This window comes from Parambassis ranga, chromosome 17 (genome assembly GCF_900634625.1).
Source record: "Parambassis ranga chromosome 17, fParRan2.1, whole genome shotgun sequence".
Classification (NCBI taxonomy): Eukaryota; Metazoa; Chordata; class Actinopteri; family Ambassidae; genus Parambassis; species Parambassis ranga.
The window spans coordinates 14,034,678-14,046,834 of NC_041037.1; the positions used below are offsets into that span (position 1 = coordinate 14,034,678).

At 43.1% G+C, this 12,157-nt stretch overlaps 2 protein-coding genes across 2 annotated transcripts; one reads left to right on the top strand and one right to left on the bottom strand.

Moving 5' to 3' along the window:
* Nucleotides 1-1,266: 1,266 nt before the first annotated feature.
* Nucleotides 1,267-8,277, bottom strand: rgs11 (regulator of G protein signaling 11). Its single transcript, XM_028428590.1, has 17 exons — nt 8,163-8,277; nt 7,825-7,921; nt 7,613-7,663; nt 6,823-6,929; nt 6,513-6,564; nt 6,352-6,410; nt 6,165-6,241; nt 6,004-6,085; nt 4,648-4,716; nt 4,360-4,383; nt 4,212-4,273; nt 3,810-3,923; nt 3,583-3,698; nt 3,125-3,212; nt 2,901-3,039; nt 1,934-2,016; nt 1,267-1,848 (listed from the first exon to the last, which is right to left on the bottom strand). Exons 1-17 carry the CDS (start codon nt 8,223-8,225, stop codon nt 1,710-1,712), a joined length of 1,422 nt encoding a protein of 473 aa, XP_028284391.1. The 5' UTR covers nt 8,226-8,277; the 3' UTR covers nt 1,267-1,709.
* A 625-nt stretch (nt 8,278-8,902) lies between these two features.
* On the top strand, nt 8,903-11,921 carry ints15 (integrator complex subunit 15). Its single transcript, XM_028428595.1, has 8 exons — nt 8,903-9,024; nt 9,497-9,696; nt 9,779-10,000; nt 10,091-10,256; nt 10,331-10,608; nt 10,720-10,957; nt 11,294-11,333; nt 11,491-11,921. The coding sequence occupies exons 2-8, from the start codon at nt 9,502-9,504 to the stop codon at nt 11,741-11,743; spliced, it is 1,392 nt and encodes a 463-aa protein (XP_028284396.1). The 5' UTR covers nt 8,903-9,024; nt 9,497-9,501; the 3' UTR covers nt 11,744-11,921.
* Nucleotides 11,922-12,157: the final 236 nt, after the last annotated feature.

The following is a 12,157-nucleotide window of genomic DNA, read 5'->3' on the forward strand; positions in this document are numbered from 1 at the left end:
TTTCAGTCAGTGACTGTAAAAGTGACTACCAAAAATAAATCTGTTGGAGAAGGAGAAATGTTTCTTTTTGCTATCAGATTAATATTCTATTTTACTTTCTTCCAGCACACACTCTTACTATATACACACCAGACCAGGGAGTGGATGAGGAATAGAATCAGATTATCATAATCCTCAGAAAAATGTTGTGTTAAAATGTGTGTGTGTCTGTGTATGTTTGTGAGTGTATTTTCCTGTGATCCCATATGTAGCTTACCCCCATTAGTAAATTTGATGGTCCTACAAAGCCTGCAGATCAGGATACATCAAACTGTTCTGGTGAGGTTGGCCTGTTGAATCTGAATCAGGCTAAAACAAGTGTGTGGTATTTAAGTGTGCCACACATTCAGAGATTAGGACACTTGCAAGACAAATTAGAAAAGGAATTAAGGAGATGTGTTAAAGCCATATAGAGATCCCCAGGTGTGCTGTGGCTCAAAAAAAGGTTGGGAAACACTGCGTTAAAGGGCAAATTCCCTGTTTTTGATTATATTTGTAAAAGAAATAAACAGCAGCAGGGTGACTTTGGTGGCGTGGGCATTGTGAGGAAAAGTTTGATAACCGCAACAAAGTTTTGACCGTTTTATTCTGTCAGACTGGAAACTGTGGCGCCTCTATACACCAAAACTCACCGCGTGGTCGAGAGTCTGAAGAGGGAGCCAGTGGACCCAGTGCTGTGGACTAAGGTGTTCCCTCTCAGAATTACAGCCGTCAGTCCACACATTTGTACGAACCCTGACAAGAACAGCCTTGTGTATTGGTCTTGTACATTGTGTAAAAAAAGCATAAAGACTTACCTTTCTTGTAGTTTTCACACTCTAGGAGCCACTCTAGGGAGTCTCCAGTTATAATGAATAATATTTCATGATGGTTTTATACTGTAATAAATGCTTGTCACCATAAGCAGCCAGTAGGGGGACCCAGCTGGCAGCTCCCAAAGGGCCAATAAAGGGGAAGAAGGCTGGAAGGACATTATTAGATCAGGAATAATGTTAACACAGAGTGGCAGACAGAAGGAACTGTGTGCACTGACCAATGTTTCTGCAGTTTAAGGTCTACTGATGTAGCAACAGGAAACGTTCATTTACTAAAATGAGGCAAACATTTCTGAAAGCTTACAAACAAGTGCTGTGTGAGAAACAGAGGAGACGGAGAAGAGACACACACAATGACAGCATGCCGCGCACAACACAACACTGACAGATGTTGTCACATTTTATTGGGGTGAAAACGTGCTTGAGCAAAATTTATTACAACAACAATCACAATGTGTAGCTCCAGCATGGAATGACCCGGACAAACTGCACTGTAATCACTGCTGACACAGCCTTCTGACCAAGTACATCACCTAAAGAGAGAATGACTACACAAGAGACGAAGAAAGATGAGGGAGAAGATCCAAAACATTAGCACCACACTCTGTGGACTGGGATGGGATGGAGAGGCTGTAACGGAAGCACTAACAGGGTCTCTGCTGTTCACTGCTCATGCCTGGATGTGATGTTGCTGAGATCTACATTAACCTGTTCTTTGTGACTGGAAGCTATGTGGAGAAATCCTAGCTCTGGTAATGTTGCAGCAGTGCAGGAGAAGCTTTCATGTTTGACTTATATAAAGACAGAACTCCTCAGATGGTTGCTGTGGTGACCAGCAGAGGCATTTTTTGGCCATCAGGCATTGGTGCCGGCTGCAGAGTTGGTACCTGCTTGGCCGGCCGCCTTCGCACGCCCATCTACTTCTGTTGTTTGGGTGACAGCCTGAGCGGGTGAGGGGCTAGAGTGCCGCTGACGTCTCATGAAGGGGAACACGCTGAGAGGAAAGTGAGAAAGAAGGAAAAGACAGTCAAATAAATGCTGAATAAACACTGAGAGTGTACTGAATAGGAAATCCTTACCTTTTCTTGGTTTCCTGTGGTACAATGGCTTTGGCCAGCATGTTTTTGTACAGGTCAGATTTAAGGTACCTTGGATAAGAGTCCTAAATAAACACACACACAGACACACACACCTGTCAGCTTCAGATTTCTTTAGCTAACACTACACAAAAGTTTGTAGAGAGCAGGAACACTCCCTTTCTAGCTGAGAGTTAAATAGAGATCAATACACTCATCTAGCTCCAATACAATATGAAACACGAGCCAGCAGGCGCTCAGCCTAGCTGAGTATAAGGACTACAAACAAAAGGACACAGTAAGCTTGAAGCTTGGCTCTACCCAGAGGTGATCCAGCAGTTTTTCAGCTCTCTTATATCAGAGTGGCATCGATCTATCATACCACCTGAATGCACTTAAAGGACCATGACAGTGTTTTCAGCAGCTTTAGTTTCTTTTTTTTCTTTGTTTTTAAGTTGAAAATGATTTTCTCTTGATTCTATTTCATCTATCTGATGACTTTTGGGGCTTCTGGCAATTATTTAGATAACATATATTGAATATCTGGGCAGAGTCATTATGCTGCATTAGGCCTTGCAGCTGATGACTTTATTGCTCTAATCTTTCCACTGGATGCAGCGTTTCTTTTTTTAATGGAGGGTCAGAAACTCTCCTGGATGCTTTCTAGTTATTTTCACCAGCTTTGCTTCCCTCTGTTCCATTGCATGTCTTCAACTTCCTTGTGCCAGAATGTCACCTCAGACACACTAGATTTCAAACTTGTGTGAGATTTGCCTGATGCTGTTAGATTGAATCGGTGTTTCGTGGATTTGTTTGGCAAAGGCTAACAGGTGTAATGAGCTGATTAGCTGTGATGTGAAGTATAATTGGGCTTTTGGCAGACTGATGTTTTAATACTGTGTGTGGTCCTTTAATCCAATCACAGAACAGGAATAATAGAACACTACAGTGGGTTAGTCAGAGGTCAGACCTTCTTCATGAGGAAGTAGATGTGCATCTGTGCGTCATCCATGACAAAGCGATGCGGGTGTTTGATTCCCGATAAGGTTTTATCCATGGTCTTGCTGTCAATGTTCACCCAGCGTGCAGCTCCAGGTGCCAAGAAATTTCTGCGTCACACAACAGAGTGGCTGTCACTGAATAGGTTCAAATAAAAGGACATATTTCAGCATACCTGTGTCTTCATACACTTACTTGTAGACCTCCTCCACCTTCTCTATGATCTTAGAGCTCTCTCCGTGTCTAATATCCTCACATGCCTGCCAGAAACACAGGTTCTCCGCTGAGGGCAGAGAGGGACACAGTGAGCAACGAGAGGCCCATAAAACAATGAAGCAGGAAGCAAAAATCTCACACAGCGAGACTTTTTTATAACATCAACAAACCCTCTACTGTCTTACTCTGTGGTATATTTCCCTCTTAAATCTGCCTTAGCCTCACCTGTCCTCTCTATTCATATCAGTTTACCATGTCATGAAATGAATCTTTCCACTGCCTCATCTTTTCCAGCTCTCACTACTGGGATTGGAAACTGTGATCAGGAAGGTAACATAATAAGAATCAATTAAACGTTCATGCGTAACAAAAGATTTTTTCCATTATTCCAGTGGAACCACATTGGATTCAATAAGGTGTGTGTCACTCGTCCTCACCACTAAACTCTTTCTCCAGGTACGTCATGAACTCCTTCTTTCCCATGCTGTCATTGAGAAGCTCCATGAAACTGAAGCTCCAACGCTCCACCCGAAGGCGTGTCGGGGTGGGCACACTGCTCACAGAAACACACAAACAGCCAGAGGTAAGGCACCGCATGGTTCTGAGGGGGTGACTGCTATCATAAATACTTGTAATGATTCTGACACTGTATAGATTATCCTACGTTTCTGTGTTCATGGTCCAGTGTGCGGTGTCGTCAGATATCCAGGGGTTACTGGGAAGGCATCCTTGCATAATGGGGTCGTGGTTCTGGTACTGCTCAGTGTATTTCAGAAAGCTGTGTATCCACACGGAAATGCAGAGGCATGCACGCACACCAGAAGACACACACACACACACACACACAGTATTATTGTATTAGTGCTACAGATCATAAGAGTTAATGGCCACTAATTCCAACTTGCCTCGGGAAGCATCCATTAGTGGCTCGCATGGATGGAACACTAAGCTTTATGTGTTGTGTGCGTGTGTGCGCTTGAAGACACAAAGATTGGTTCAGGCAAGAGCAAATCCATTATGTGCATCTGTGCCTGTTTGTGTGAGCTTTCCTCAGACTGACACATACCCTTCTAGGCAGATGGATGACTTTACACGGTTTCTTCCGAGGGCTCTTCTGCAGACTTCAATCTGTAAACACAGGCATGAAGCAGGGTTAAAGACCAGGACACACACTCAGTGCATTTACTGTGACAGCATCTAAATCATAGATTTACCTCTCCTTTGTAGTAGTCGCTGTTCTAGTTCTGAGAAGAGTAACAAGGTGTTAAAGTTCACACACGTTCAAAATGGTTTCAATTCTTGGATATAGGCTTATTTTTTATGAATTTTTTGTAATGATTTATTATTTTACTGCACTTGACCTGTCTACTACACTTACTTTGAAATAATCCCAGTAGCAATGTATCAGGAAAGCAATAAAACATGGAGAGCAGGTGTGTTATCACAGGTATCGCATGGTGAAACAGAAACAGAAAGTAAAGAAAGGTGATGACATCACTGACCAGCGCAGCTCGCATACTGAAGTTATTTGGCCGCTCCAGACCCATGTCCAACACATTTTGCGACCCAGGCTGAAAAAGTGCACATTACACAGTAAGCATGCTAAATATAGTAGTACAGTGAGCACTTATCCTGACTTGAGCTTTCCACTTCACTAGTTCTGACTTTTATTCCCAGCTTTCTTTCTTTTTCTCCAAGTCCTCGTCCCTAATTTATAAGGTCAAGATTGGTCCTCCTCCTCCTCCCTCCTTCAAACCCTCGTCTTCTGCTTCACCCTCTTTCCTACCTCCATTACCTCTCTACGTTTCCCATCACTCCTTTAGCTTCCTCCCTTTTCGATTCTGTTTAATTTCCAAGAATAAAATAGACTGTGGTGTTGAAATGACACATAAAGAACATGGTGTATGAATTGCTCTCTCTCTCTCTCTTTCTCTCTCTGTTTGTCCTGATATCAGTCGAGGCTTTTACCAGATAGGTTAAATATTTCATGCAGGAAGCAGGAGGGACTGTGGGTGAACATTCGTGGCTGTTTTTTAAATGGTAAAACAGTTTTTCAGTAGCTATAATGCATTGTACAATATAGCTAATATGTGCAGTAGTATGTGAGGGGTTATTAAGTGTTCAACCTAAGGCATAAATAGAGTGAATTTTAGAAAACCTAGCTTGTGTATTTAAGTCCCCTCCTGTTTCTACACATGTAGTCTGGGTTTTGTGGAGCCTATAGATCCTTTCTATGCAGAAGTGGCTTCTTAGACTGCCTGGAAAGTGATCCACAACAACAATGGTGTCCTGGAGGTGTGAGGGTGTTGGGGTATTTTGAGCCATCACCTCTGTGCATTCGTAGAAAGGAGCGATGTCCCGACGGAAGAACACACCTTGGGTCAGCTTTTCATGTTGAATTTTCTGATTTTCACCAGTGACATCCCAGAAAACAGAGCCCATCATGTGTTGATATTTCTCAACTGTGATTAGATGTGGTGGACCCAAGTGTTGTCCTTGGCTACAGAAACCTCCCAGGATCCAGCTTAAAACGGGTTCTCGTATTCTCTCTTGGCATTTGCCTGAATCTGCACTTCATCAGACCCAGTGAGTTTCAAGACTGAGCAAGATGACACCATTTTGTCTTGTAGGTAACTGCATGTCCCTAGGAGGTACTAAGCTGTGGAAATGTACTGTGCTGTTATTGGATCTTGTCAAGATCCCGTTGATAGTCTCCTGGGTGGTTAAAGTGACTGTCCTTCCAGGACGGAGATTATTTTCCAGGCTCTCTCTGAGAAATTTAAAATCAGCAGCCCTCTTCCTCACCCCTCATATAGTATAGTGTAGTATGGTATAGTACATAAAGTGTAATAACATACCTGGGGTCTGTTGATGAGCCAGTAAGCCTGCTCCTGACATTCTAGGACGATGCGGTCAGCCTTCCTCCTCTGTTTAGATGCTCTGGTATAAACAGAAAAAAATCACAGTGTAAGTTTGTGTGCACATGTGGAACTGTGTGACAGTGCACGTGTGGTTGTACCTCAGTTGCTCTCTTGCTTGCATCACCACAAAGTCCCAGGTGTGGTTGATCCTCTTGTGCAGCAGACTGTACCTTTCCTAAAAAAGGAAGAGGAGCAGCGTCACAGGCCTCTTGCCACAATCCTTCTGCTACATAATTCATAGTATACACACTCTCTGCTTCTACAAGACACACACACACTCCTCACCTTTTCATACTCCATCAGTTCTCCTTGTTTTCTGATGTTCTTCTTAGCCAAATAGATTGCTGATGGAATGGAGCAGGGAAAAACACACACATTAGTAACTGGCTGTCCTGATCATCATCATCTGTTTCATCCTTCATGCCTTCTACCTTCATTTGTCTTACCATAGTCCAGCTCTGAGGCAGGCCACCGAGTACTAGTCCAGAAGTAAGGAGTCTGAGAAAAACAGGAGACTTTTTTTTTTATTTTGACTCAGACTGCCGTTGAAGCGTGTGATGAAAAAGTGGCAGCAGAGAGTGGCAGATGGATGGAGGATTAGGAAGTGGGTTAATGGAGTAAGAGTAAAAAAAGGGAAACATGGCAGAGAGGAAGAGAGAAGGTGATGGTTTTGGCACAGGGAGATGGAGGAAGGGCGGCTTTTTAAAAGCAGGTACAATAAACACACTGTGGAGGGGAAGGAGATGATGGTCTGACCTGGAAGCGGTATGGCGACTCATCAGGTTTTAACACAAGGGACCTGGGCTCTTTGAGAGGGTAAATATATCCGTATCTCACCAGCATCCCGCCAACGTGCAGAGCCTCTGTTAAACACACAGGAGACGTCTTAGACTCATTACTTTGACCTTATGGGACTGAAGGGTCCAAACTGAATAAAGTGACAGTGAAATCTAAAAATGTTGACGCTGCTGTTCTGCAGTAGGTTTTTTTAATCAAACATACAAACACAGTCAGCAATCTCCCTCAGATCACGGCTTTGTAGCAGTGATGAAACGCCTCATCAATCTTCAGTCTCTGCTCATTTGTTAAAGAGCTCTACTTTTATGACTGACAGCTACCAAAAAAGGCAATGTGATGCATTTTAATCAGCTCTTAGCCTACCTCTCTCTCTCTCTCTCTCTCTGGCTGGCTGCACGCACTCCTCCTTTAGTCCTCTCTAAGGCAAAGGGGACCTGAGGGCTACTTTTTTCCAACCTCTAATTTAGTGTAGGCACAGTCTTATCCCTTGAGGTAAAGGCCTCCACAGGGACACTAATCAAACCCAGATCATCAGGCGAGTTAATCAAACTTGGACCCACGGGGGCTTTCCCCATTCCTGTTTACTGGAAACAGCAACCCCCACAATGCACATATAAATTACTACCACACGTCAGCATGAGAGAAAACACCATATCCTGGCAACACACTAGCAACGACTCACAACAAGCTGGTCACACTATGAGGCAGTAATAGCAGGTCTTCACATTGTAGGTATCAGTGCACTCACCCTCCTCACAGATACAGTATTTCTGGATCAACCAGGTAATGATATCGTGACCTGCAGAACAACAGAAAAGAGACAGACATTTAAAAAAGGGAAGAAGAACTTGCACCCTCCACTCTGCAAAGCTCTCCCCAAAATTTACTGCTGCATTATGTATGACCGCTGGGACATGGAATATAATGTGCACAGACATAAAGGGACATACGCACACACACCTGTCATGGCATGTGGAATGACAGTGATCAGGAGCCTCTGGTTTCTCATCTTTATGCCCATGTCAGGGTCCTGCATGGCCACAATTACTTTCTCCATCTGTCAGGGAAGCACACACACACACAAGTCAGCATGCTCATAGCCCACATGCAATACAGAAGGCTTCAGTTAACACAGAATAAGTTAGAAATTAAGAAAAAAATAATAATGCTCACATTATATGTCTGTTTTGAGAGATCATTCAAACGTGTTGGGGAGGCAGGGATTCATTACGTCTACAGTACAATACTTTCCCAAATAAAAACAAACCAAACTAATAAAAATAATAAATCAACCTTACCTTTCGAAAACATGCCATTTGCTCCCGGTGCCACCCTTCTTTTGCCAGGGTGTTGATGGTCATCTTGCGGGCTGCTTGGGAGGATGATCACTCCAGGACGGCAAAGTGCAAGACCGAAGTGCTGCTGCGGGAGCGCGCAGTGGAGAGAGAGAGAGAGAGAGAGAGAGAGAGAGTGCACATTTTTCCTGTTTCTCCCATCAGGCGGTCCCGTCCCAGGCGGGTGCGCGCATGAGTAGATTAGACAGGATTACAGTATGGCAAAGTGATTTTCTAAATGTTATAGTTTCTGCGTAGAGACACTCCGTGTTTGAATCTCACAAGTCATACACGGACACACGATATTAACAAAATAGAAACAAACGAATCAAATTCTTCATCTATATTTATCTATAGTGTTAATATCCAAGAAATTATAACCGCAGTTTATAACTATGAAAAGAGTAGGCTAATACAGACAATACATACAATTTTTTTCACAAACTTAAGGTGGCTTACATTTGTCCTTTTATTCAAGTAGTAAACATGTTTTTGAAAACATCTTTCTTCTTTATCACACAATGGCGACAATAGGCACATAAATGTCTTTAAAGTGTAGCCTGAAGGTTTTCCCCATAAACTTCAGTTTTAATGTGAAATTTAACTGATCGTATATAACAATTTTTCATATATCGGCACGTCCTTCGGAGGAACACGTACAGGTTTAATAGCTCCTATTATTTCTAGCTGACCATCAAAGACAGCGATGAGTTTGTCCCAGTCGGGTTCCCGTAGCTACAGGAAGCGCTTCCATCGTCGTTTAGAGACGTTTCACTTGTCTCGTATTTGGGTCATTTAACAAGGGAGTTTGGAGGTTTTTAGAGAGGTAAGAACTCAGGGGTCGTTTTAAAAATATCCTATTGATTATTGTTGGATATAAACTGTTGCGGCGTAGAAAACGACCGTCCTAGCTAACTATGCTAACGTTAGCTTTAGCAGGATGGAAGAAACCTACCGACTCAGTGGGGAGCTGGTCAGCTCGAAAAGTGTTAAGTTAGAGCTCTGCTTCCGCAATAACATTAACATATGCAACGTGAAATCAAAGTCAGACTTGATAATTATTCTTCTTGTATCAGTACTTAAACGTACAATTGATTTTACAAGTAAACATGAGGAGAATCAGTGTAGTGGTACAGCTATATGTGTTAATTTCTGTCTCCAGCTTAATACGGCTGTTAAACCAAATCTGTAACATCATGTTGCATCATTCAACATGATGTTAAACAATGAATTGCAACATTTTAAAGGTCTTATGCCTTACCATTGAACATATAATAATTCTTCTATTGTGGGTGTAGGTGTGATGGGTGACATTCGTCAGTCATTGCTGCCTCGGGATGTACTGAGTGCAGCCAAAGAGCTGCTGTACCATCTGGACATTTACATCTGTAACATGGTGCAGTCTGGGAGGCAGCCTCCTCAGGTTGACTCTAAAACCCTGGAGCTGGTTGAGGAGTTCATTCTGCATGCACCCAAGGACAGAAACACCCCAGCCAGGGTAAGACATGACCCCAAAATACTATTACATCAATATGAATGTATAATAAATATATAATAAACTGTGTCTGTTTTTCTCATAGAGGATGAATGCTCTCCAGGAGCTCCAGCTGTTGGAGATCATGTGCAGCTGTTTTCAGGAGCAGAGTCGTGATGCTGTCCGTCAGCTCATGTTCTCTGCCCTCTTCAATCTCCAAGGTAACCAGGCCGATGAAAGTCGAATGGGACTGCTGGGAAAGCTGGTCTCCATGGCAATTGCTGTGGGCAGGGTTCCCATTTTAGAATGTGCTGCAACCTGGTTACAGGTGGGTATTCACAAACACATGAAATGTGTGCTCAAGTATCCTGTTAATTTGTAATGATCCTAAACCTCTGCTTGTGTTTGTGACGTGCAGAGAACCCACCGTGTGTACTGTGTACGTCTGGCACAAGTACTGGTTGATGATTACTGTAGTATGGTACCAGGCTCTGTGCCCACCCTGCAGAATATCCACAGTGCCAGCCCACGCTTCTGCTGCCAATTTATCACAGCTGTCACTACTCTCTACGACCTCACCTCAGGTAATTTAAAAAAAACACACCTGTTAAAAGGAGCTGATTAAATATTGACACTCGGAATCATTGTGTGTTTACAGAGGAGCTCACCCCTCCACTAGAACTACTCCAGATGATAGTGTCATGGATCCAAGATGACCCTCACCTAGTCTTGATCACCTTCCTGAACTCACCCATCTCCGGCAGCCAGCCACTCAGCTCACTTGATATTACACCATTAGGGGGCTTGGTGCGCTGGTGCATCAAAGCACCACTGGCCTACAGAAGAGACAAGAAGCAGGCTCTGACCAATGGGAGTACTGATACAGACCCAGAAGCAGGGCCTCTCTTCTCTGCGCTCCATTTGAATGTATTACAGGTATGTCTTTTTTTGATACATAAGATATTGAAAGTGTCAGAAACTTTTCAGGCAGAGTGAATCATATTGAATTTTTTCCACATACTATGGTCTGTCTTCTGCCACATTTAGGTCTTCATGCTTTTGCCCAGCATACTCAATGAGAAGGGGCTGTTCGGTCGCCTGGCACTGCTTCAGATGGAGTCTTTGGCTACACTGACTTCAGACCTTTCCCGACTGCTAGACCAATCAGACAAACACACACACACATCATCAGCTGATACACAGGCATTGTCGCAACTAGCCCTGGACAGACTGGCACAGGCCCTGCAGGTGGCCATGGCCAGTGGAGCCCTGTTGTGTTCAAGAGGTGGGAGAGTCATATAATCATATTTATCTCTAAATTCTTTAGTTTTTAGACAAAAACATTCAAATGAGAAGCTAAATTCTTTCATCCAAAGTCAACTAAATAATAGTACTTTACAATACATTTAACACCAAGACAAAGCACCCATGTATGTACCACATTTAGTAGCATCACAACTTCTTGCTACTTTTTTTACAACTAAACTGAACATCATGGTGCTCACAACAACTTGTCTTTGATCTACTGCAAAATGTAAAGTTACATATTTCTGGTGAAATGCGTAACATATAAATGGTTTTAGATCTGCTGTGGCTAACAAACATAATAATGTCTTTGCAGAGGACTTGAGAGCCATCTGTTCCCGCCTCCCTCACAACAAGTAAGAGCAAATTATTTATTGCCATATTAAGTACATAATTAATTAAATCAGAATGGTTATGTTTTTCCCCACATATAATCAATAGTCTGCTGTAGAGAATAAATAATACTCTAGCAAGATTGTCAAATGTTTTTTCCATTTTGTTTTGTTGTTCCAGTTTGCTCCAGCTGGTGCTGTCCGGCCCTGTGATGTACTACAACAACATCCACACCCCTCCCCTGGCCTTCAGCCCGCACGCCGCTCATTCGCCCATCGCCTCACACACTGCGCTCCCCACACACCCTGCTCTCCCCACACACCCTGCACACACCTCGCACACACCTCTCGCCACTCATCCCTCCTCTCACCCTCAGTACCCTGCTCAGCCTTTCATGACGGGGATGCCGTTCCCCTTCCGCCCCAGCCACTGAAGGGAAACTTGTTTGCAGATGTGACCGTGTGTGTGCGTGTATGTTGGGTAATGAGTGTTTATGTGTGTGAATTAATGTGTGTATGGATTTATTAAGTGTTATAATGTTACTAGCACATTTGCTTCTGAGAACGTCTGTGAGGCTAACATGTTTGTCCAATAAATATTTTTTTACTTTATTCTGGGTGTTGTGCTTTATGTAACCACTGGTGGTCACTGTTGTCCTATTTCCAACTCCCAAGTTTGCACATTTAACAGTATGCAACATTTAATTAGTGAGGACACACACACAATGTCTTCTTTGTTAGACACTGTAGCTTCATTACTGTAAGAAATTGGTGAACCCAAGCAATCAGAATACTGACTCATGCTGAGCACATTGTGAACAAGTTTAATACCCAAATGAGGGCATATT